The sequence below is a fragment of the Python bivittatus genome, unplaced genomic scaffold (assembly GCF_059951505.1).
Source record: "Python bivittatus isolate LINGU-HERP-01145 unplaced genomic scaffold, Pbiv_v1 ctg000080_np1212, whole genome shotgun sequence".
NCBI lineage: Eukaryota > Metazoa > Chordata > Lepidosauria > Squamata > Pythonidae > Python > Python bivittatus.
The window spans coordinates 39786858-39811114 of NW_028277035.1; the positions used below are offsets into that span (position 1 = coordinate 39786858).

At 37.4% G+C, this 24257-nt stretch overlaps 1 protein-coding gene across 5 annotated transcripts in view; it reads right to left on the reverse strand.

The window, feature by feature from the left end:
• The window catches only part of GEMIN5 (gem nuclear organelle associated protein 5), a 42553-nt gene that overhangs the window by 1533 nt on the left and 16763 nt on the right, over positions 1-24257 (reverse strand). For 2 of the 5 annotated variants that reach the window (XM_025163466.2, XM_025163464.2), the window contains exons 12-27: positions 22123-22196; positions 20574-20755; positions 20013-20152; positions 19034-19205; positions 17714-17941; positions 17041-17148; positions 16336-16464; positions 15222-15320; positions 13219-13356; positions 12671-12818; positions 11499-11618; positions 8388-8598; positions 6982-7239; positions 5271-5433; positions 2260-2779; positions 139-235 (exon numbers count right to left, since the gene is read on the reverse strand). In XM_025163466.2, coding sequence (XP_025019234.1) covers positions 139-235; positions 2260-2779; positions 5271-5433; positions 6982-7239; positions 8388-8598; positions 11499-11618; positions 12671-12818; positions 13219-13356; positions 15222-15320; positions 16336-16464; positions 17041-17148; positions 17714-17941; positions 19034-19205; positions 20013-20152; positions 20574-20755; positions 22123-22196 — 2787 coding nt within the window. The remainder of the gene's footprint in view (positions 1-138; positions 236-2259; positions 2780-5270; positions 5434-6981; positions 7240-8387; positions 8599-11498; positions 11619-12670; positions 12819-13218; positions 13357-15221; positions 15321-16335; positions 16465-17040; positions 17149-17713; positions 17942-19033; positions 19206-20012; positions 20153-20573; positions 20756-22122; positions 22197-24257) is intronic. The other 3 variants (XM_015891615.3, XM_025163465.2, XM_007423302.4) reach the window with 3 other exon arrangements.

Consider the following 24257-nt stretch of genomic DNA (forward strand, 5'->3'; position numbering starts at 1 on the left):
TTCAAGAGACTCAGATTTTTCCTGAATTATGTGACTTGTAGGCTTTTCCTAGTCAGATTGTTGCTGTCAATAAGCAACATTCACTGCAAGCAGGGAAGCCTCTGCTGAAAAACAATCTGCCTATCTTTTAAATCTTACCTTCATGCTTTCTGGAAATTCGGCTAGTTTCTGAGTTGCTTCTGTGAGTTGCTCTGTCAGATCTGGCAGAGAAACTGGTTCCTTCATTTGTTCTTTACTATAAAGAGGTTAAATTTAAGAGATCACATTTCCAAAAATATAGTCATATTGAATTATTTATAATATGTATTTCAGCAGTGAAACCAAAAGAAATTAAACAGTTCTGTGACATAGATAAGTTATTTTCAAAATTCTTTATAACAAACCATACAGAAGCAATCCAAATGGTAAGGTTATGTTTAAAATAGCACACTCATACTGCTTGCAGTCTCTAAAGCTTTTTGGTAAATATTAAGAGTTTCAAGGACTTTTTTCTTGGAGTTAGAATAGTACATAGTTAAAGGTGAAGCTCCCCTAGAAATATCACTATATGAGTTCAGGTATCAACTGCTAACATATATTCCCTATATCTATCTTAAATAAGTTTGGAAGCACTATACAAGTAGCCTTCGCTTACTGACCACTGACCATTTGAACTTACAACGGTGCTGAAAATAGAGACAACCAATCCTTGAAGTTGTGGCTGTCACAGCATGTCACATGATCATGATTCAGGTGCTTGGCAACTGGCGTGCATTTATGATGGTTGCAGCATCCCAAGTCATGTGATTGCCATTTGCGACCTTTACTGCCAGCTTCCAACAAGCAAAGTAATGGGGAAGCTGGCAGGAATTTGTAAGTCTCAGTCATGTGACATGCTTAATGACTCTGCTGCTTAGCGATGGAGTTGCTGGTCCCTATTGTGGTCGTTAAGTGAGGACTATACTGTATTTTTTATAAATCTATGCCATACTTGATGAGCTGGAATCCACAAGGGGCCTCAGTGAACTCCATCATCAAATGGAGTTCATTTTATTCCACTATTATGTGAACGTTTTCTGATTTTGTCTTATTTGCTTAGAGGGTGACAGACACCTCTAGTGAAAAAGCTAGGAAAACAAGTTGATCCACTGATTATAAGTAGGTAGTCTGCTACTTCTTAGATGCTCCAAAGAGGGCAGATAAAGAGCCAAATAGATTTCTTAAAAATAATTAAGTTAGTGCAAAATAATCTAACAATAATTACTTAAGCTCTTAAAATCATGTCTAAATATGTACTGTCCAAATAGTATTAATGATTTCCTATGCAAATGTAAAACCATTTAAGTTTCACAAAAGAACAATTGCATCCTATCTAATATAAGCATTTCATTTTCTTCTACTAAAAGCAAATTCTTTTAGGTTGCCCAGTAATTATCAGCCATGACTCAATTTTGTTTGCTATTTTGGTTTTTGGAGGGTAGGCCCAGGCCAAGCCAGGGTGAAGCAAAAAGGCACAATGCCAGAAAGAAGCAAAAAAAGCAACATGTCCAGTGCAGATTCATATATTCCCATCATTTAAAAAAACTGGTGGCTGTTGGCTATAAGTCATGTAAATTGACATAAACAAACAAACAAGAACTTGCACAGAAATATTTTAAAGTAGGGTTGGGAAACCAGTGGCCCTTTATATGTCACTGGGCTCCAGTTTCCATTAGTGCCAGCTATCATGATGTAAGCTGAAGCTCTATGACATATGGAAACTATAATGTCTATATAAATAAATCTGCAATATAATAGCCACTCAGAGAAACCCTGATATCCTATGGTTAAGCAGAAATGGGGCTCTGAACAGGAAGAGGTATTTTGGAACAGGCAGGGGTGTTCATACTGCACCTGGTGGCAACACCTTAAAGATGCTCAATCTTTTTCTCACTTGGTAGCAACAGAGCGATCCCAGGGTGATCTAAGGAGGTGCTGACAAGTCAACATGCACATCCACATTCCCTCCAAAGTTCCCCCTTTGAATTCAGATACATAGCCTTGTAAAGACATCACATTCAGTCATACAGTTTAACCTACTTTTATAGTCCCAAAATTAATAAACTCATATAGAGGCTAAACATTGTGGTTTGCAGATACTGCTGGGGTGAGGAATCTCGTCCATGTCAAAAGCATAAATTATGAGACGAATCCAGGACACTGGGATTTTGCCTCTGCTGAACATAATCATGATCAGCATATACTGTTATCCCTCTACAGAAATTATTTAACAAATCTTACTTCAGATTCTGGTTTGTTGTGGATTTAGCCTCTAAATCCTGCCTGTCAGCACTTGAATGGAAGTTGGTTTTCTGATGCTCATAAATCATTTCTGCCAAAATTTGTTGAACTCTAGAAATATCCTTCCGTATATTCTGAACTTTAGCATGATCTTCTGAAAGGAGCACTCTACAGCCCCTCAGTTTCATCTGTCTGTCTTCTAAAAAGCTTAAATGGAGTGCTAAGTCAGTTTCTGAGACAACACCATTGGAATCCACACAAAAGGGATATTCAGTCTTGATGGTGGGCTTGACTACAGTCTCTTCAGTCAAATGAATTCTATTAATGCTGTTCTGTTCCAGAGTAGCAGGAGAACAAGCTTCAGAGGCTTGCTTCAGTGATTCTAAGACAGCGGTCCCAGGGGGATTCCACCACAAGCTGTATAGCTGTCCATAAGCTACAAATGCTTCTAAACTTCTGAAAGCTGCCATGCTCTTGGGATTTCTGCTGTCCAGCTGGTCTCTCACCTGATCACAACCTACTGAACAAGACAAACATAATTGGGAATACTGTGCTTTCCAGTCTTTTTCCAAAATCAATAGCACACCTCGAAAATCCAGTGTTCTGTCCTAAAGATAGAACTGTTTAGAACTGCTTTATTACAAATTTTTGCCACTATTAGGAAAATAGTTCAGAGTCACAAAATCTTAATTTATAAAATGGATTCAGATATTGAAAACATAATTTCTTTAAACAGTGCTCTAATTAGACATGATCTGGATAGAAAACAAGAATGAACTTAACCCTCTATTTAAAAAAAAATAGAAGCGTATGCAGCCAGATGCTTTTTGGCTAGACAGTGGTATGTGTTTGGGTGTATAATTTTATGTATGTAATATATGTTTTCATATATTATCACTCATTTTCAGAAGGAAGAACCAGCTTCCTATTCATTTCATACTATCACAGCACCATGAAAATAGTATCAAGAAATAAATGCATACTCAACTATTATTCAATGATCCAATAATCAATGATATGAAGCTTAGTTGGTTGTGTTAAGAGTTCTCCAAGCTAGGTTTTTATTAAAACTCCCTTATATTAGAACTTTAACCTAAAGCACATTTTAATAAGCTCTGCCAAACACAGTGGAACACTTGAATAAATATGCATAAGGTTATATTACACAGCATAGAAACCTCTCTAGGCCCAAAAAGGTTTGCCTCCTCCTCCAGAATCTGTTAACAATAAGGAGGATCATCACATATAATTTCTTAGGCTTTTACCAGAATACTCTTAGTGTATGGTTCTTAATGAGACAATCCTTTAAACATAACTGATGCCAAGTGAGATCTGAATCCTGTATCCACATTCCATTTTGGCTAAGAATCAAATGGAATTCATGGCATCTGGTATAAATCAGACTTTAGATAACTTGAGATGACAACACACAGTTTTGCTGATTAAGGCTTAGAAATGTGTAAAAGATCCACTCCTTTTACTACTCAATCTTAGCAAGCTCAAGGAACCAAGGCATATTCTGACTGAACCATCCTCAGGGTGGTAAATACCAAAATTATTGTGAAGAGTTTCAGAAGCATTTTTAACTAGGTGAATGGTCAGTCAAATGGCAAGAATAAAAATTTTTAAGTAGGGATGTACAAAACTTTCTGTGCTAAAACTGTTCTGTGCACAAGTAGCTGTGCCCAAATGAAAGCGCACGTTTGGGATGTTCTGGTCCATACACAAACCCCAATGAAGCTGTATCAATATTCTTTATTCAGATCAAAATTCAATTGTTCTTGGCGAAGTGGCTCAGGAGGAGAGGGTGGGAAAAGCTGAGGACATCACTGTGCCCCCAGTTGAGGGGAGGCAGGGGAAGGGAAGATGAGCAGATGGGTAGGCCAATGGGATACACAGCACAAGTCCACTGGTGATGGCTGAAACAGCAAGACGAGGAGGCACTGGAAAAGCTGGGGACTGGGGGACCTGTGGGTTAAGAGGTGCTGGGAACTGCTGAGGGGAGAACAGGCAATACACACCAGCCTAGAGGTTTGAAACAAACTGAATTTTCCATTTTGTGCACCTCTTTAATTTGAATAAGTGCAAAGTGCTGCACTTACTTCAAACTCATAATTTTACATATGCATTTATGAGGTCTCACTATCTGTAGCTAACAAAGAAAGAGACGGATCACAGTGGACGGCCCTGTAAAGATACTGACTTGCTGTGCAGCAGCAGTGAAAAAGGTAAGTTCCATGCTGGAACTTTTTTCCCCAGCTTCCATGTGATTGCAAGTCAAACTGCTAATATTGTTGTGCCCTTTTACAGTATAAATACAATGGAATAATATGTATAGTTCTGGTTGCCATGTTTAAAAAAGGATATAATAAAGTGGGAAAAAGTACAGGTGAAGGCAATCAGAATGATCAGGGGGCTTGAATGCCTTTCTTACAAGAGCCCCCTTATATTTGATACTTCTGAGCTTAGAAAACAGCAGCTGAAGGGAACAGCATATAGAATCATTCAGCACGGAGAAAGAGGTCAGGGAGAAGCTCCTGCTTCTCAAAACACTACCACCAGAGCTTATCAAAGGAATAAAATAGCTTTGTGCCATGACCGGAGTGCTGTAAAGTAGTTTTCAGAAGAATCTCTGTTCCTTAGGGAGCCTCATACAATTTTATAACAATTCCTTTGCTGCCATCTGGTGGCCTCTGAGAGAAATCGTCCTAGGTAGTTGGGGTCCTCAACACAGTGATGTAGACATCAATGAATCCATAATTATGCTCCTTGTTACCTTCCGGGTTTTCTCAACTTCTGAACTCATTATATTTTTCCACTTTAAGAAAGCAATTCAAAGAATTTCTTTTTTCACACCTTGATGGTAGGAGGCAAGCTGCTCAGAAAAGTTACCATAATGCTGCCTCCTACCCACCAAGATTTTGAAGGAAACTGAACAGAAATTATGAAAACTGGAGGCTTCATCCTTGGACCTATGAAAATACTGAGACAAAGGAAAAATAAGCCATCACCTGTAGGGAAGCAGAGGTTGCATATCTCTTGCATAAGACTGAAGTTTCCAGCACTGTAACTGCGGATCACGGCTCCTAAGGTAGCTTTCACAGTTTCTTCCCAGGAAGACATCTGAAGGCTAAGAAGTGCTAGTGTCAACTCATGAGAAATGTGGAACAACAGCTAGAAAAAAAAAGAAAATACAGAAAGATTTTACATATCTCAATTCATGGGGGGTGGGGGGAACAGCAAAAACCTAAGGACAGTTATCAGCTGGCATCCACTACAACAATCCACTGTCTATATTGTCATTTTTAGCCAAGGTCATCCCAGGAACTAACAAACTATGCTTTGACCTTATTTTTACACCAATAATGTTTGGTACATCAATGTACCAAAGCTTAAGGTACATTTCATGGATCTTATTTTGCTGGAAACTGGAATTTGTCACAATGTCTTCTTCCCCTCCATGCTTTTATTACACAAGTTCCTTCCTTTTCAATCAAATGTGATGTACATAACTTTTTATGAACATACAATAAAGAAATTAGATAGGTACATGTCTACCCAGAGGTAACTCCCACTGAGAGTTGTATGACTTAACTCTGCATATTACTCATAGTTTTATTCTTCCTATGCTTTGAATTATTCAAAGTGTTAAATAGTTTGAATAACCAAAGCTTTAAAGGAAGCCCAGATCTCATACTCAATTATAGGATCAGAATACAGATCAGTGCTAGGAAACAACAGAAAGCGTATTGTGATACAGTTGCTTTATGGAGTGTAGAACTTTGTGCCCTCTAAATGTTCCAGGCTTCAGCTCTCATCATCTTTAGCCACCATGACTGATGACAAGTGGAGTTCTGACCAAAGTCTTTGGAGAATACTAAGTACAGAAATGCATCACTTTTGATGTGTAACAGAATTGTGTAGCACTTTGTTTTTAACAAGATGCTTTGGAGTGTGCATGTAGAACCTGTCTTTAATACAGCTTGTCTTTTCCTAAGATCTGCTTCTGCAGCTGCCATGTATTCCCAGGAAAAGACACAACTATTTTAAAGAGTTGCAGACAGGTGCTACACTCATGCTCTTGTGAATTCCAAGCACCTTTTTGGAATCAAAACTGAAATGCTGCATAGTTCTAATGTGCAATTTGTTACAAAGGGAGCTTGAGTGAGACATCTAAGTTAAATGAGTTTGTGTCAGGGACCTGAAGAAAAGACTTGTGAGGATAGGCTGAAGGAACCTGCGATGTTCAGTAAGAAGAAAAGACAATGTAAGGGAGGCATGTTAGCTGTGTTCAGGTACATATAAGGAAAGCTATAGGGAAGATGTTTAAGTTTTTTCCATGACCACAGAAACTCGGACCAGAAATGGTAAGTTGTAACTACTTAGATTTAATTTAAATATAAACAAAAACTTCCCAGTGATAAGACCTGTTCAATAATTGGAATAATCTACCTATAAATGTTGTGGGTTCTCTATCTCTGAAGGTTTTTAAAAAAACAGTCTTGACAGTCACCTCTTATGGATGGTTTAGCTGGTTTTTCTGTACATTGCAGAAGGCTGAACTAGATCCTTTGCGGTCCTGCTCAAATTTATAATTCTATGATTCTAGACTCACTTTGAACTTGTCAGGAACTGTTGTGAATCCAACACAATTACTATATGGTTCCCTCCTTGTAAATCACCATTTGAAAATTATGCTCACAAAGCCCATAAACAAATTACCTGCTTGGGAGGAGTATTGCTAGTAGCAGGAGGGTACTCAAGAGTTCTCAGCTGCTCAAATATGTTCTGGAACTGTTCAGTAGTGTTCACACCAAACACACTCTGCCACACATTGATCACCATTTCTATGAAACAGCCATCTTGCTTTGTTGTCCAGCTGTTGTAGCAAGGTGTGGATGGGCCTCGAGTTCCCACTGGATTCTGTTCACTAAGGCACTTGTGAAGCAATTCGTTAAGACAGAATACCAACCTCTGCCCCTTTAAGTAAAAAAAAAAAGTTTTAAAGGGAAGCCAACTCAGCTTGAGAAAACATTTCTCTTAAAATTTGATAAAAATATAATCCATGTGTGGATATGGTTGAAAATATGCATAAAATTTATTTATTTATTTATTTGCCACCCATCTCCCCCAGAGGGTGACTCTGGGCGGCTCACAAGATTATAAATAAAATAAAAAGCTAAAGAATAATTCACTCTAGAAGCATGAAAGATACTGATCAGCAAACTCTTGTTGCAACAGAAACTAGATGGATTGATAGAAATCTGATTTATACCAAACAAAAAAGGCTAATCTATTAAACAAGCATTCATGTAGTGACAATATGTAATATTCAGTAATATGACTGAAATATTTGTGTTAACTCAAGCTTTTACACATTTAGGCTCATTATCCAAACCTTTAACCCAAGCCTCTTTGGTCTAATGGTTAAGGCACCAAGTCAGAAACCAGGAGATGGTGAGTTCTAGTCCCACTTTAGGCATGAAAGCTGGCTGGGTGACTTTGGGCCAGTCCCTCTCTCTCTCAGCCCAACTCACCTCACAGGGTGGTTGTTGTGGGAAAATAGGAAGAGAAAGGAATATTAGGTATGTTTGCCACCTTGAATTATTTATAATCATAACAAAGGCGGGATAAAAAAAATCTTTAAAAAAAAGTCAGCCTATTTGCAGAATTACATGTTCACTGTTTTATGGCTGGCAAACAGCATAAATGTCAAGATTTGTACTATCTTTAATTCAGTGTATGACCGTTTCATGTCAGCTATGTCTGGCCTCAAACATATGAAAGCTAGCCTTTCCTATAGTAAAACAGGCATTAAGTCAGCATGTTGGTTAGAAGCTCAGAGATTCTATTATAAGAGATTATGAATTAGATTCTTATATATAAGCTATCTACAGATATTAATTTAAACTGGACTAATCCCTAAAGGATATAACATAAACCATTTTTTTTTAAATCACTAGTTTCTATCTTCCTTAAGAAGGAATGATCACTTAGGCCTTTTTTCAGAAAACATTCATTTAGAACTGGGCAAATGACATATATTGGGTAACTCTGCCATAGTAGTGAATATTAGATATTATTGCTTGTAACAATAGTATAATATATACATAATAATGCTCACTGACCAACAGGCTCTCATGTTGCTGGAGAACCTCTTGTGCCCCAACCCAATTCTTAGATGAAAGAAGCTCCTGGGCACATCTCAAGGAGAAGGTCAGAGACAAATCTTTCTCTCCAACTACCAGAGCCAGTTCTGCAGCAGTTTTAAGTGATGTAGTATCTCCTTTTTTAGCCAGTACTTTGGCAGCATCATAGGGAGAGGCAGCTCCAAGGTAACTGAAATGAAACCATTCATACAAAGTATCAAACTTTAATTTGGATCAAATTCTCAATTTAACTACTAGGCATATTTATTTAATGCATTTACAGTTGTGCTCGTAGGTTTACATACCCATTACAGAATTTGTAAGATGTGGACCATTTTGTAAATAAACATGAGTGTTCAGAAAAAACATACTTTTTAAAATGTGTAATGTGATTCAAATTAAACTATTAGGCATCATAGAATAGCACAATCATTAAACAAACCATAGCAATAAAGGAAATAATGAACTGGTCCTGTTCAAAAGTCTGCATACTCTTGAATGTTTGGGCTGATGATACAGTATACATTCAAGCTGACATATACAGGTTGAGCTGACATAGCAATGAAAGGTAAGTATCCACACCTGTGTCTTGTTTGATTGTAATTAGTGACTGTGCATAAACAGTCAATGAGTGTCTTGGCTCTTGAGAAACCCTTGTGCATTTCATCCAGGGCTGTATTGACTTTGCTGGTTATTGAAGCATGGGGAATGCAAAAGAAGTGTCAAAGGATCTATAAGCAAAAGTAGCTCAACTTTATAGATCAGGAAAAGAATATAAAAAATATCCACAGATTTGAAAATGCCAATCAGTACTGTTCAAACTCTGATCAAGAACTGCAAAATTAGGAGTTCGGTTAATACCAAGCCATGGTGAGGCAGACCAAGAAAGATGTCAGACACAATTGCCAGGAAAATTTGTTGGGATGCGAAGTAAAACACACAAGCAACTTCTACTGAAATACATGCTTCTCTGAAACAAAGTGGTGTGGCTGTTTCGGCATGCACAATAAGGAGATACTTGAACAAAAATGAATAAAACAATTTGGAGCAATGAGTCAGTTTATTATTATAGTCACAGACCAGTACAACTAAAAATGCACATAACATGTCTAACTAAAAATTCTTAGATATAATAATAAGTAAAATCTATATCATAATCATAATTTGGCTGCCTAAATGTCATTTACACATGAAGTCAAGTGGCCTATACTGTAGTGTAATTATTACTCCTTAAATTATGATATCCTACAGTTATTGTTAACTATAATAAAGGTAATGATAAAATGATAATATCTAAAATTGAAGTGAGTTGGTTATATAAAACTATTTACAATAAGATATTCGTCAGATTCCAACGAATCTTTAATGCTGCTGCGCAGAATCTAGCTACCTGTGCTGTGACTGTGGTCTGTTCGTCTTTGAGCAGGATCTGTAGATAGTCGGAATCAGAGCAGCCGGGATACCTATTAATCATCGGATGAATAAATTTTGTTCGAATGTCTCTATAGAATGAACATCAAAGAAGGACGCGGCCAGTGGTTTCTACCTCTCCAGAAGCACAGGGACGGAGCCTTTCGGCCAATGGTATCTTTTTGTATTTGCTATCCAGAACAGCTAAGAGGAGCACGTGGCATCATGCAAGTGAAAAGGCTTTCCGATGGTCTCTAACTGGCTAAGATATCTGGCAGGGTTGACAATGTATTTGGTATAGTCTGGAGAGAGGAATGATGGAACCTTCTCTAAGTCTGTTGGTCTCTCTATGTCCCCTTAATCTCAAATTTTGTTTTGCTTGTTCATAGTCCAATTCAAGTATTGAGGAAGGTGAAAAACCTAGTTTTGCAAGGTTTGACTCAACAGCCTTGATCCATGAAGAGGAGAATTTGTCTTGGAGGATTAATGGTGCAAGGCCTTGAGGAAAAAAATTAAGCTTTAGCCAGAGGTATAAGGATGCTATACAGATTCTTGATTCTACTTTTATCAGCCCAGTCTCCAGCTGTAGCTGTGCGTTTGAAACCCATCAGCCTGGAAGCTGAGCGTGGAGCACACCTGGACTTTCCAACATGACAATGATCCAAAACATATGGCCAAGTCAACCCTTCAGTGGCTGCAGCAGAACACAGTGAAGATTCTGGAGGGACCATCACTGTCTCCTGACCTCAACTTCGTTGAGCCACGAAGAGGATTGGGGAGATCTCAAACATGCAGTTCATGCTAGAAGACCAAAGAAAATACAAGACCTGGAGGCAATACACGATATTAAGTACTAAGGACATGCAAACTTTTGAACAGGACTGTTTTATCTTTTCCTTTATTGCTATAGTTTCTTTAATGATTGTGCTGTGATGCCTAATAGTTTAACTTGAATCACACTACAAATTTAAAAAATGCGTTTTGTCTGATCACTCATGCTTACTTACAAAATGGTCCACATCTTACAAATTCTGCAAGGGGTATGTAAACTTATGAGCACAACTATAAGTACATAGAGATCCTAAATTCTATTGCTCTATTTATTCCCTTGGAAGTATCTGCTTTTTACATTAAGGGATATTGAAGAGGCATTGAGAGGTTACCAAACCGTTGCTTACAATTCTTCAACTTGGAATGTGAATACAAGATCTAATTTAGTTGTACTGTTTCCAGGACTCGGATAAATTTCACTTGGTAGCAGGTGCAAAGCACAATCATCTTCAGAAGAAAACTAATGGCAACTTATTAGGTACTGGGGATATCATCCAATCAATTAATTCAGGGAAGAGCAGTGTTAGGTCTGATATTACAAAACTCCTTAGAAGGGCAAAATCTGGACACTTGTAGCCTGACTGAAGTTACAAACAACCAATGCACCATAACTTTCTAAAGGTTATAGCACAGTAAATTGTATCATTTATTTATTATTTCTTCCTGTATCTTATCCTGTATCTATTCATAGCTCCCACAGAAAAACACAATTTCTCTCTGGGTATGTGTATGTGTGAGTGTGTATATATTGGGGGGGGGGAGAGAGAGAGAGAGAGAGAGAGAATATCTTGCTTACTAGAAAGAGAACAACAACATACAGAAGAGATAACGTTTTCTGGCAACTCATACCATTTGGCTGCCATAGAATAATGGCCATCCTTTTCTAGGACTGCTGCCCAGCAGATATACAGATCTTTCAGAACTGGATCTTCAGGATGTAATCTAGCTTTGGCAATTACAATGGCTTCTCTGAGACAGAAGAGAGAAAACTACTTTTAAATAAATCACACTATTTAACATTAGTATGCTGAAGCATTGATCATTCACATGAAAACCAAGTTAAATTCAAAATCATTATTGTGGTTATTTCCCCTATAAGATGCTGAGAGAATCAGAAAGGCAGCATCCAACCTCTGCTTGTAAAGACAAATCCATGCCCAACTTATTCTTGCAACAGGTAAATGAGCTGGTACTTCATCATTTAAATTAACAGTTTATGACCTTTAGCTGAACATGTGAGTGAATTGCATCAAAAGAATTGTCTGTGGTAACTGAATCACAATGGCTTATGTATATATGGAGATACTTGCTTGATGAATATACATACATGAATTAGCCCGAGAGCCATACAAAGTGGAAGAATCCTTATTCTCAGTTAGTAAAACTGAGGATTAGAGAATACTAATGACTGAGTCTATTAAATGTGAAAAAAGTAACTGCATCAACTCTTTATAGAACACAACTGCAAGCATTTCTCACATCCTTAGGCTAGAATATGATCATATGCTATCAGCTGCCATTAAAATGTTTCCACCAAAAGACATTAAATACATATCTTTGAATATATATTCCTAGTCACTGATTTACTTTACAACTACATTTTCCTATTTTAAAAAATAATTCCTATTATTCCTTCATTTTACAACCATTGTTACTTGGTTTTGCATTAATGGAAATTTATACAAGAACATATACCTCTATAAGCAGCACTGAATATGGGGACGATGGGATCAAATTATCTAATGTTGATTCCCATATAAAAACAGTTGGAATGAAGAGAAGCATCAGATTGTTAATACAAAACAACTAGTTACACAAACTTTAATGTTAAATAATAGAGACTACAGGAGAAATTAATAACATTAAACATGAGTTTACATTGATATAATCTTTTTACAACACTAGCTCTGCTGTTCTGATTCTTCTGACATACACAAAAGGCTAGAAGACAATCATTTCTTTCTCCAAATAGATTCTCATCTCTATACTAGAACTCATCAAAACAATAGTACTGTAACAACCTGAAAAAATTATGTGACTTCAGTAGTTCCACAGCTTCGTACACTTTATGAAGAGAAAGGAGATGGGAGGCAGCCTTGACATACTGCTCTTGAAAACACAACTGCTTTGCAAAGGCTTCTACAGTACAGGCCCAGGCTTGGTAGCCAGCTGAAGGGAAGAGAGGAACAACAATAAATAATATAACAGGAAAAGAAATGAACACATGATTTATTATTTGTTGCATTTATATCCTATCTTTCTTTAGTTCATACACAGGTGGGATGACTCTTCCCAAATTACAGTTCAGTGAACTCATGAGATATATTTGGCTGGGAGAGAATGACTCCAGTCACCCACTGAGTTCCATGGTCAACTGGAGACTTGAACCTGAATTTCCCCAATCCTAGCCTGACACTACAACTACAACTACTTTTGTCTTGCAGTTTAAAACCAATTTAATAAGATTTTCAAATTATGGAGGGAAAGTACTTTAGAATAATGTATCATTTTTACAATACTGCCTACTATTGGGTGCAAAATAGCAGATTTTTTTCTGTGTTGTCCATACCCATTGGTGAGATGGCCACTAGTTGATCTGTCAGTTCTCCCCTTTCTGCGGCTGATTGAAGAGCACCTCTAAGATCTCCTTTCCATAACATGAGTTGTTGAAATAGCTCGGGATGTCCATTTCCTAAATGACTTTTTCCTGTTGGGTGTAATGCATAATATGCTTTGAACAATGTGTACAGCAGCATCAATGAAAAGCAATGAGAAAATCCATATAAATTTTGCTGTCTACTATTTAGTGCCTCAGTTTAATAATGCTTTTGAATCCAAGTGACTATTTATGTAGTTTCTATTTGCTACGCAATTCTATAAGTTTTAGATTTCTCCTCTGCTTCAGCTCCTTTTGCCATTTCTTAAGTTCTCATTTCCTGACAAAATTAATTTGATACAATATAATATTGCACAGCTTTAATTCCAGAGCTACCCTCTGTAAATATCTAGAAGCTTGACATAACTTACCTGGATATCTACTAAGTCCCTAAAGACTGTTCTGGCTTTCTACAGAATTCTAACAGCAAACACAAAAAATGCTGTTTTGATTTATAAAGCCTTTACAATACATAGGGTAGCTTAGCTTAGATAACTTGCTTCTTTCATTTCAAGTGATTCGCCAGAAGTTCAATTCTATTTTCTGCAACTTACAGCTAAGAAAACTACTTCACTCTCAAGGGCCAACTTTAAATTAGGAAAGGGAGAAGCAGAAGCCCTGCAAGTGGTGAATGGAATAAAAAAAAAATGTGATTTACAAATCATAAGGTAATAATTTTATAGGGATATTTATTTGTTAGATTTATAAATAGATTTAACTATTGTTCAGAAGATCAGAGCAGCATATATACTGCTCCCTCCTCCCATTCTTCCTCACAGTAACAATCCTATCAATAGGTTGGGCTGAGAAAGAATTACTGGTGCAAAGTCACCCAGTGCCTTTCTGTGGTTGAGGATGGACCAGAACCTGAGTCTCCCCAGCGCCAGCCCAACAGCCTAACAATTACAGCAGCCTGGTGCTCAGTGTAGCATAGCTGCCTTTTGAAAAAATAGAACACAATCACTTATCTCAGTGTTGTCCAAACTCGGCCACTTTAAGATGGCTGGGGAATTCTGGGAGTTGAAGTCCACTCATCTTAAAGTGGCCAAGTTTGGACAACACTGACTTATCTAGTCAGAGGTCATTCACCCTTCAGTCTGAATGACTGAAAGATTAACACAGCTATCATCCAAAGGGAAAACACAAAGGAAATTCAGAGTTGTGATTTCAAATATCTGATTACCCACTACAGAAGTCACCAACATTCAGTTAGAAGTATTCAGAAGCAAGCATGCATAATATCCAAAAAGAAAATAAACAATTCTACCTGAATGTGACTTTTAATTCTCTCCATATGTTAAATCAATTATCACCAAAATAACTGAACTTTATGGACACGGAGACCTATATGATGGTGACCTGCTGCCAGGACAAATTTAGCCAACGCTGAGGTGGGTTTAGAGATGGAGGAGAAAGGAAACAAATGAGGGTGAGGGTGTTCTGGGCAACAATAAAACTCTAAAAAGTAACTGAGAATACAGTGAAGATTTCTGAGGCCACAGTGAAATACTCCAGGAACAAGGAGCAGAGACTGGAAGGCGTAAAGAACCTGGAACATCTGGTTAAGCACGTTGTAAGAATGGTATCAATACATAAAGCATACTTCAGGGCAGCAAATAACTTGAAACTAGGTTTTTGTTGGTTTACTGACTTCAACTGTAGCTTAGCATTATATCCGAATAGAAAGTCTGGTTGTGTTTTCTCTGTTTATTAGTAGTATTTTTATTCCCAAGCCTCTAACTAACATTCCAGGAACAAACATACCCTGATTGTTTTGCTTATCTGGAAAGTGATCTTGGTTTGCTCCAAAACATGGTTGTGAGCCAAGGCTTAGCAACTGTTCTTACAGCCAAATATTATACCCATTTGCTAGTCATCCTTACCCAAACCAAGTGATTAAAGATTCAAAGACAAACCTTCGGCTTCCATCATCTTATATAGGGCAAGTCTATCTGTGAAGAGGCCCAAATGGATAGGATCTCTTGGAGAAGAGGCCAAATCTTCATTCAGCTCTACTAGGAAAATAACAAAGTAAGTTTTATCATATTTATGATCTTCATGATCAAAGAAAAGTGCTTTCGATAGTTTAAATAATTCTTAACATTTGTTAATACCTATATTTATTTCTTCACACTGCAAGAATTAGTAGTATTGTGTAAACTGTTCTGAACCTGCTGCTTCAAAGGTCCTCTCCCAGTCCTCTGAGCATGTGTGAGCATGGACAAAATATATCTCCACTGGAACTGCCACTAAATCAAACTGTTTTCCATATACAAGTGCTCACATGACCAGGTAGTGATGGCTTCAAAGCAGCTGTGCCAAGCCTTCAAGAGACATGGCTACATTGATTGCATGGTGTAACATCTTCATGTATCGTTCTAACAAAGTCACCACCTACAACAGGAGAGGTTAAGTCTTCTGGCCAAAGAGCCTTATGCAAATCCAGATAATAGGGACACCACACACATACACACAGCATCTTCCAGCTATGGTGAAAGGGAGGTTCCTCATCATGCTTGTAAGGAGAGATCATGTTCTGTTTAACTGCCCAAATAGAGTGGACTGAAAAGAACAAGATGCATCTGGAGATGAGACTGCTGGGGACGTGGCATTAAAGCCTTTCACAATTCAGATTGTTCTTTTCCTCCTGAACTGCAGCTAAAAAGCAATTTTGATAAAGATCACTCGGTAAAGTACATGGAGGTTTTTACTCTCCTCCTCCAGCAATCTTACCAAGATCTCTGTTTTTGCTGCAAATTCAAACCCTTGCTGGCAATCCAACCTCTGGGTCAGAAGAGGTTCCGAGGTCCAGATATACACTATAACATTTATTTTTGTGACATACAGTTTTCTCATATTACTAATGTAAATGATATGGGACTATGACACAAACATGATGTTAATATATTCTACTAAAAGGCTGCTATGTATTGGTGCAAAAAGTCACAAGGTCAGGCTAAAGGTCTATTTAAGATGTGAAGTTACCTGAAAAGTCCCAGCAGATTGCATGGAACATACTTCCTGTCTTACCTTTGGAATGTAAGAAATGCGCTAATCTCAGACAGTCCTGGTGCAGTTCCTCCTTTGACCTGTGGTCCATAGATGTGCTTAAAGGCAGGATTGACCGAGGCTTTTTCCTCTTCACAGAAATATCTCCTCCTGAAGAGAGAATTGCTAGAAACTCATATCCTGATTACGATTGCTGATCACTATGCAGACACTTGAATCCATTTCCAAAAACATTTCCTAAACCCTGAAGACAGGGTATAGCAGCAAAATACATTTACATGCTCATTGAAAAGGGATAATTAATTTTCAGATTACGTCTAGGTATCATCATTTAAGAATCAGAGAAAAGGACCCCTAGATTAGCGAAGCAACCAACACATAAATGAAAATAGGAAAGGAAAAGCAATACATACTGAGGCTACTAATAAAGGAGTATAAAGCACAAAAACCCGACTGTTTCCATAATCTTAATGCTGGACAAAGTACTGGCACTACATGTCAAAGCCAAACAAATATACCATTATAAAATGCAGCTCAGGAGATATCATATGAAAACAACACAGTTGCCTCTTTTTAAAAAAACAAAAAAAACAAACACTAAAAAGATCAGTACGCCCTTTGTCATAAAACCCACCTTAGATACTTATTTATATTTGTTTACAAACAAACAAATAAATAAATAATTCTAAATAAATAATTCTATATTTACAAATAATGCCTACAAACCTGGCTTAATTGGATCCTTCCTTGTAAGTGAAGTTTTAAGCAAAACAGGAGGTTTCAGGCTGTCTGGCCCGTGGACAGATGGTGAACAAGCTATTGAATCACTGTCAACTGCAGTGAAGGAACAAATTAAGTTTGTGCAATGCCTAGAACAAAATGATTCCACTACAAACATGTTAAAAGGGAAACAAACAGCCACAGAGAAACTATAGAAGGATAGTGGATAAAAGTAGCTCATATATTCCTCATTGTCTGTCTAAATTCACTACCTCTGGCTTTAAAGCTAGTTGAAAACAAGAGAACTGCATGAGAGCTAAGAAAAGGCTATCCTTTCAGTGACTCAACTAAGCAAGTCTGGTTTCAGAATTAGGAAAGAAAATGCAATAATGTGATGGTAAGTCACCTGCTTTCCTTATCTTTGGCTCCATTAGATAAATGTTTACTTACAGTGTTTACTTCAAAAAACAGACATTATGCTTTGAAGGAAGAAGGAACCAAGATATTCTACTCTGGCTGAATGTCAAGCACTTGCCTTTCTAGTGGTGAGCAATACAACAGCCACCTCTCATAACCATGTTAAGTTCTAGAGCTTAAACACTACTCTCCAGCCTATTAAGACAATTACTGTACCTATGATTACAGTTGTGCATTGGAAGGGAAGGCATCTGTTATGTACCTTCTGTGGAAATTTTCTCAACTGTCTCTTGCTCCTGCTGCTCCTTTTCTCCTTCTTGGTCAGAAACCCCATTCTCTTCCAAGGGAGACTCTTTCGTATTTTCACCACCATTCATCCAGTCACTTATACTCTGTGTAGAAGGCAACTTCCCCAGTGGCTTCTTCTTTTTCTTCACTTTCTGTTTAATCTGAGTGCTTCTTTTTTTCTCCAACTCAATACTCTTCTTGCCTAGTAAATAGAAATGCTTTTAAAAGCTTTAGATTCCTCTCAATCTTTCCTCCCCCCTTCCCCCCCTTTCTCTCTCTCTCACACACACACATACACTTTGAAAGAATTTTATTTATTTTTTTTTGCCTTCGAGACAGTTTTTGACCACTGCCTGGAGAAGTCCCTGCAGTTTTCTTGCAAGATTCTGGAAGTGGTTTCGCATTGCCTCCTTCCTAGGGCTGACACAGAGTGACTGGCCCAAGGTCACCCAGCTGGCTTTGTGCCTAAGCAGGACTAGAACTCATGGTCTCCTGGTTTCTAGCCTGATGCTTTAACCACTACACCAAACTGGCTCCTTTGAAAATCCTCTGAAAGGATTACCACAAATGAAACAGGGCAATATAGGAGATGGTACACTAATTTTCTGCTTTTTTTTATTTTTCCCCCAAAGTTTGGGGGAAAACAATATTTTGGTTGCCAGAGGACACATTCAACACTGGGAAGGGGCAAAACAAGGACAGTAGACAGGACAATGATGCAAAATGAGAGGGGCTGCATCACACACAGGGAGGGAATGAGATTTTCTGTTCTGCTTAATTCTGAATCAGAGATTTTTTTAGTCTTTCTATTTGTCAAGCCCTTTCTATAGTCAACCATACTGCTGATTTTCAGCAATCATGATTAGATGGTGCTTGAAGGGTCATTTATTTATTTATTTGGCTGCCCCGACACCAAAGTGACTCTGGGCAGCGAACAGAATTTAAAATTAAAACAATAAAAATAACTATAGACACATAATCCCCCCCCCCAAATGAAGGAAATGTCAGCAGAAAGAAAATGGTTTGTGCACATGTAGACGTGTTAGGGGACTTATTACCTTCTAATCAAAAGAATTGCAGCGGGAACCTGCTCTGTCCTCCCTGCCTCTTTCCCTGGATCTTTGTCCATCATTCAATCTATGAATATTGCATTTTTTCAGTTCCTACTAACTCTGGAATGCTAACACTATAGTTGAAGAATAATGAACTAAATAAAAGAACAAACATAATTACAAATCTTAGGATTTCTTTGCTCTTCTTACTGTGTCAAAGCATGAATTAATACTTTACTGACCTTGAGGAGGGCGAATGTGCTCCTGCTTTAAAGCTACCCACTTATGAACACAGAAGTCATCCCCCCCAGTGTAAATGGACTCTGTTTCCACAGGTGACCACTGTGCGCAGAGCAGACGGCCTCGATGTCCCCTGTAATTGTGCAAAGGCTCTTCTTTTAGAGCATCCCAAACCTGTGAACAAATCTCTCATCAGTTATCAGTCCCACAGGATTTTCCCATCAAAATAATCTCTGATTTATAAAGAGGTGATATTAAACTAAAATTAGATAATACTCAGCTGTATTTTTATACATAATATTCTAACTTACCCTTTACATACTTTTTACCTTATTATCAAGAGGCCAATCTGTCCATTGCAGGTTGTTTAAATCAGGTGAACCCCCAAACCTGTTCTACTTCAGAAATCAATGATTTGAAAGAGCCCAGATTTGTTCCTCATTTGTTCTACGCTTTTAAAATTTGGCTCTGGCTTTTTATATTTGTACCAGAATTGACTCGCTCACTAACTCGTTCATACACAATGAAAACATACACAATGAAAAAAGTAAACCACACATTCTGCTTTTAGGTGCCAACAGCTTCTACATATTCCACAGAATGATAATTTATGCGATGGGTGTTCTGAATTCCCAACAAATACAAAATAGAGCATAAGAATCTGCTTTTCCAAGTTTTGCTTTCCCTATTTTTTTTAAAAAAGGCATTCCTAAATTCTTTATCTATTTGATTTGATTAGATCAGGAGTCCCCAAACTCTTTCGCTCATCAACCCCTTCATGAAGTTTAAAATTGTTCATCAACTCCCAAACATTTATTATATGAAAATAATTTAATAAATACTACTTTAATTAATAGTACTACATAATAGTAATAACAATAATGGATAGCCCCACTGACCCTTAGGAGGTCAATACTGACCACTGTGGAGAACCTTGGACTAGATTAGGAAAAATACACTAAAATAATTTCACAAGCATACCTGGGCAGTGCCATCATAGCAAACAGATACCAGTCTTCCATCGTGATGTGGGCTCCAAGACAAGCTAGTGATTTTGGCTGTGTGCCCAGCCAGAGTACGAAAAGGCTCTGTGATTGTTACATGTTTCTCTGGAGAACTCTCTAAAGAGAAAACATAAGGTTGGAAGGAGCTCAAATGTTGGTACTTACTTTTTACATAATTTAAAAACATGTTTAGAATATTTAAAAAAAAAAACAAATACAGAAAACCAAAGAAAAAAGCAAAAATAAATAATACAGAAAATTGTAAAGAAAGAAAAAAAAGATAAAACAGAAGAAAACAATTAGTAAATGCTTTGCTGTATCTTGCTGAGTAATATTCTGACTCTACTTATCAAGAGAGCCATCTGTCTATTGTGGACTGGCTATCTTACAGGACATGAACCTCCAAACTTGTTTTATTTTAGACCAGAACAATGACACAGTGGTCTTATTCAATCAAAATAATAGAAAAGAATGACCAACAAGGGGAGTAACAGCAGTTTAAACAGCGACTGGTGGCAAGAACTAGAAGCACAGTCACCTATGACATTCTTGATATTATGTACATAAATAATAGCATTGTTTGAGCCAGAAGCTATCATATAACTCAGTTCTGGTTGTGTCCCATGGTCGTGATGCCAACGAATAGCATTAATAAGTTTATGATGTTGCTGGATGGTACACAATAGTTTCAAATCAGGAGCTCGAAGTATTTCAATTGATCTACAACATTAAAGAAAGGCATAATCAATTAATACAGAAATTGTTGGGAGAAATAAGAACTTTAGCCTCTGTTCTCCAAAACCAATTCATACACCACAATCCTACCCTGAATATCCTACAAATTGGAATAGTATACTACAATAGCATAGCCATCTCTATTTCTAAATATGAATCCATTCTTGATATGTGTTTTATCTCCTTGCATGGTATGCTAATTTTATGAAAAGAGGGATGCCTTAAATCAAGTTATTGATGAATATAAAGGTTTGGCAAATTTTGTTCCACAACATTAAAATAGAATGATATTGGATAGGTACAAAAAGTGCTCAAGCCAGATAGAATCCAATTATTAACCTTGCCAGTTATCTATTAAAAAAAAGTGGTAAGTCAAGGGAAAAACTCATAAATCCATCTCACATTCTCTTAATTTAATCTATGTAGGCTCCAACTGAACCTCTATTTTATAAATGCTGATTCAATGGGAATACTAGCCTGGTTCAACATCATGCTAAATCAGCGTACTTTGATGAAAGTAACTTGTAGCAAGTTCACATACTCTCCACTCCAGTGCAACTATAAGGTATTTAGATGTGTTTGCTTCCATTTTAAGTTGCCCACAGCTTCCTACGTTCTCACCAAACTATGGTTAATTTTGATCATGATTGGTTTGAAATAAGCCAATTTCAAACTGTAACTTATAAAGCTTATGAATTCTTTAAACAGCCATAATATTAGCCACAGTTTATGGTATGGTCAGTACAATAAACTACTTTAACTGAAATCAAAAGACACTCCTGGAGGCTGCAATGAGAGGAAGGAAAGGCTTGCTGTGGCTCATCCATGTTACCTTTTCCTACAATTTAACTCATCTTCCCCAACCTAGGCACCCTTCAGAAGTGTGTCTGACTCCCAGCATTCTCAGTAGTGCTTATGCTATGTGAGGAATTCTGACACTGAAGTTTACATGTCTAGAGGACACCTAGATTGGAGAAGGCTGGTTATACTGAATACAGGTGTTTTTTTCCCATATATCTAACTTCTGACTACAATTGCACACAGTCAGGCACTCAAAACACCATGACAGCATAGTCAGTCAAGTATTTGGAGATGTCATTTTGTCGGCTCACACTTTACCTGCTCATATCTACTGGGGAAATTTCTCTGTGAACTAAGTAATTGTTTTTTTAAATCAGTGAAGAATTTTATACTGCTTCTATTGCCTAGTAAAGGAGCTCAACGTAGTAGTTTCTGTCATAGAATAAATAAAGAAGGCAGTTAATATGTTTGGTTTTTACCACAGTGACTCTCAACCACTATGCCTCCTACTAAATAGCAAATTAGAATTGAGTTAAAATTTCAGCACATACCCATCTTCATTACCAATAGCCAAGAGAGTGCCATCTGGTTTCCAGCTGATTTCTGTGTGTGCTGGTAATTTGTGCTAAAAGAAAATAGACAAAACTGTAGAGCCTTAATAGTACTGACATTTGTTCAATAAATGTTGTAAAAATAGTCAAATGAAGGTTTTCAGGGAGAATAGAGGAGTCAGGGAATTGTATGTGTTTTCAGAGTTTTGGCCACAATAATCTAGCAGCTACCGCAAGACAAGCAAAGAACCAGCTTGATGTAGTGGTCAAGGTACTAGACTAGAAATCTGGAGACCACGCGTTCAGTCAGAAGATTATAATTAAAAACTACTCTATGGGGGACATTTGACTATGGAGTTTGAACAACTTATTTATTTAGAATCTGTCTGTCTGTCTGTCTATTTGTCTGTCAAACAATACAAATACATTATCTGTAAAAGAACAACCAAAGCGAGTCTGAACAAGTCATGCATGCCATCATAAATACAAGAAATCTATATGGCAGCTGCAACTTCTTGCTGAAAATAGATGTGATTACCACAAAAATAGTCAGAAAAAATTCAGGAAACAGGTTAGGATGACAGGGTGCTGTCTATGAGAAGACTTGGAGATGAAAGTAACCTCAGCAGGAGATCAGAAACTGTGTTTTCATTCAGCTGTTTGGTTCCACCCCCTGCTCCTACTTCTTAAGTACAGTATTGGACACCCAACAAGAAGTATACCTATCAGTAAAATGAAATATGATAGTGTGACACAATAAAAACATCTGGCTGAATGCAAACCTCTTGCTTATCTCAAAGCTATTTCTTTCACTTAAGCCTTCCAATGCAAATAAGTTGCAGAAACATAATGATAATAAATGGCAATTTTGCTACAACAGATAATACAGTAATTTGACATAAAGAATGTTCCATAATCGATGGATCTGATCAATCTACTTGGAAGGTTTTTAAATATTTTTTGAAGTTGTAACAGAAGAATGAAACTTTTAAAGGTTTAAAAGTTTTAAATTTCTAACAGATTTTCAGTGAAGAAGACGACAGAAAACAAAGTAGCATTCTATGCCTTAAAGACTGTTCAGGAAATTCAAGGCACTCTTGAATTTATTTATTAGAATGTTTATGCTGTTCCTTTCTTACAGGCTCTGAGTAGTATATGAAAGTCAGACTCTCCATCAACACAATTGTTTTGTTTTTGCCTTCTAATGATTACTAGATCATAACTGTACAGTAATAGTCCATGTCCATTGCTATCCTGGTTATTTGCACTAATTCTTTCTCTCCCTAATGCCTATGTTATTTTGCTTCAGTCCTACTTTAATCAATGGTTCCTTTTTTCAACCATATTTCATCCACTGCTACCTTGTTCCTGTTATATACCTCTGTTCTTCAGACCATTGCCTACACTGCATCTTGATTAGTTTGTCTAACATTCTGTTCTCTTTTGTAGTATACAGTTCGTACTGACCTTAACAATGCTGGGAAATTTATTCAGAAAATTTAGCCTTCCTGCGGCTTTGTTTAATTGTCCATTGCTTAAGCTTTGCCCTTTATTTATGTACAATTCTTATAGACCAACACATTCCAAAGCATCTTATCACTTGCTTGGAATCAACAAGCTGAAATGAGTTCCAAGGAACATTGCATTATGCCATCCCAATCACCTCATCAGCAGATTCCAGACCTGAGCAAATTGGAATAATTTTATCAGCAAAATGTTGCCTGTAGCAACTCATGGGAAGTTCTTGCTGCTCACTGTTCCTCAGAAGGGTGCTAGTCAGCTTAAACAGGCTGCTGGGGCACACTGATTAGTGCAGTGAGGACAGAAAAGTAAGCACGCTTTGCCACACTTAATGCCACAGGGTAAACTTGAACATGGGCTCTTATCCTTCTTCAGTCAAGTTCAATTCTGAACTTTTTGCTATTCATTTGTGGGCTTCATGCCCCATAGCTTCCCAACATTGTGGGATTCCTTTCTTACCCATACTTTCTATTTGTATAAGATTTTAATTTCCATCTGACTTTTTTCTGTTTCATTACAGAAGGTAAGCTGCCAACAGCCCAGTTCACATAGAGCTGATCATTCTATGCCAGTGTATCAAAAGATACTTTGGAGTCAAAGATTACATTCTCAAA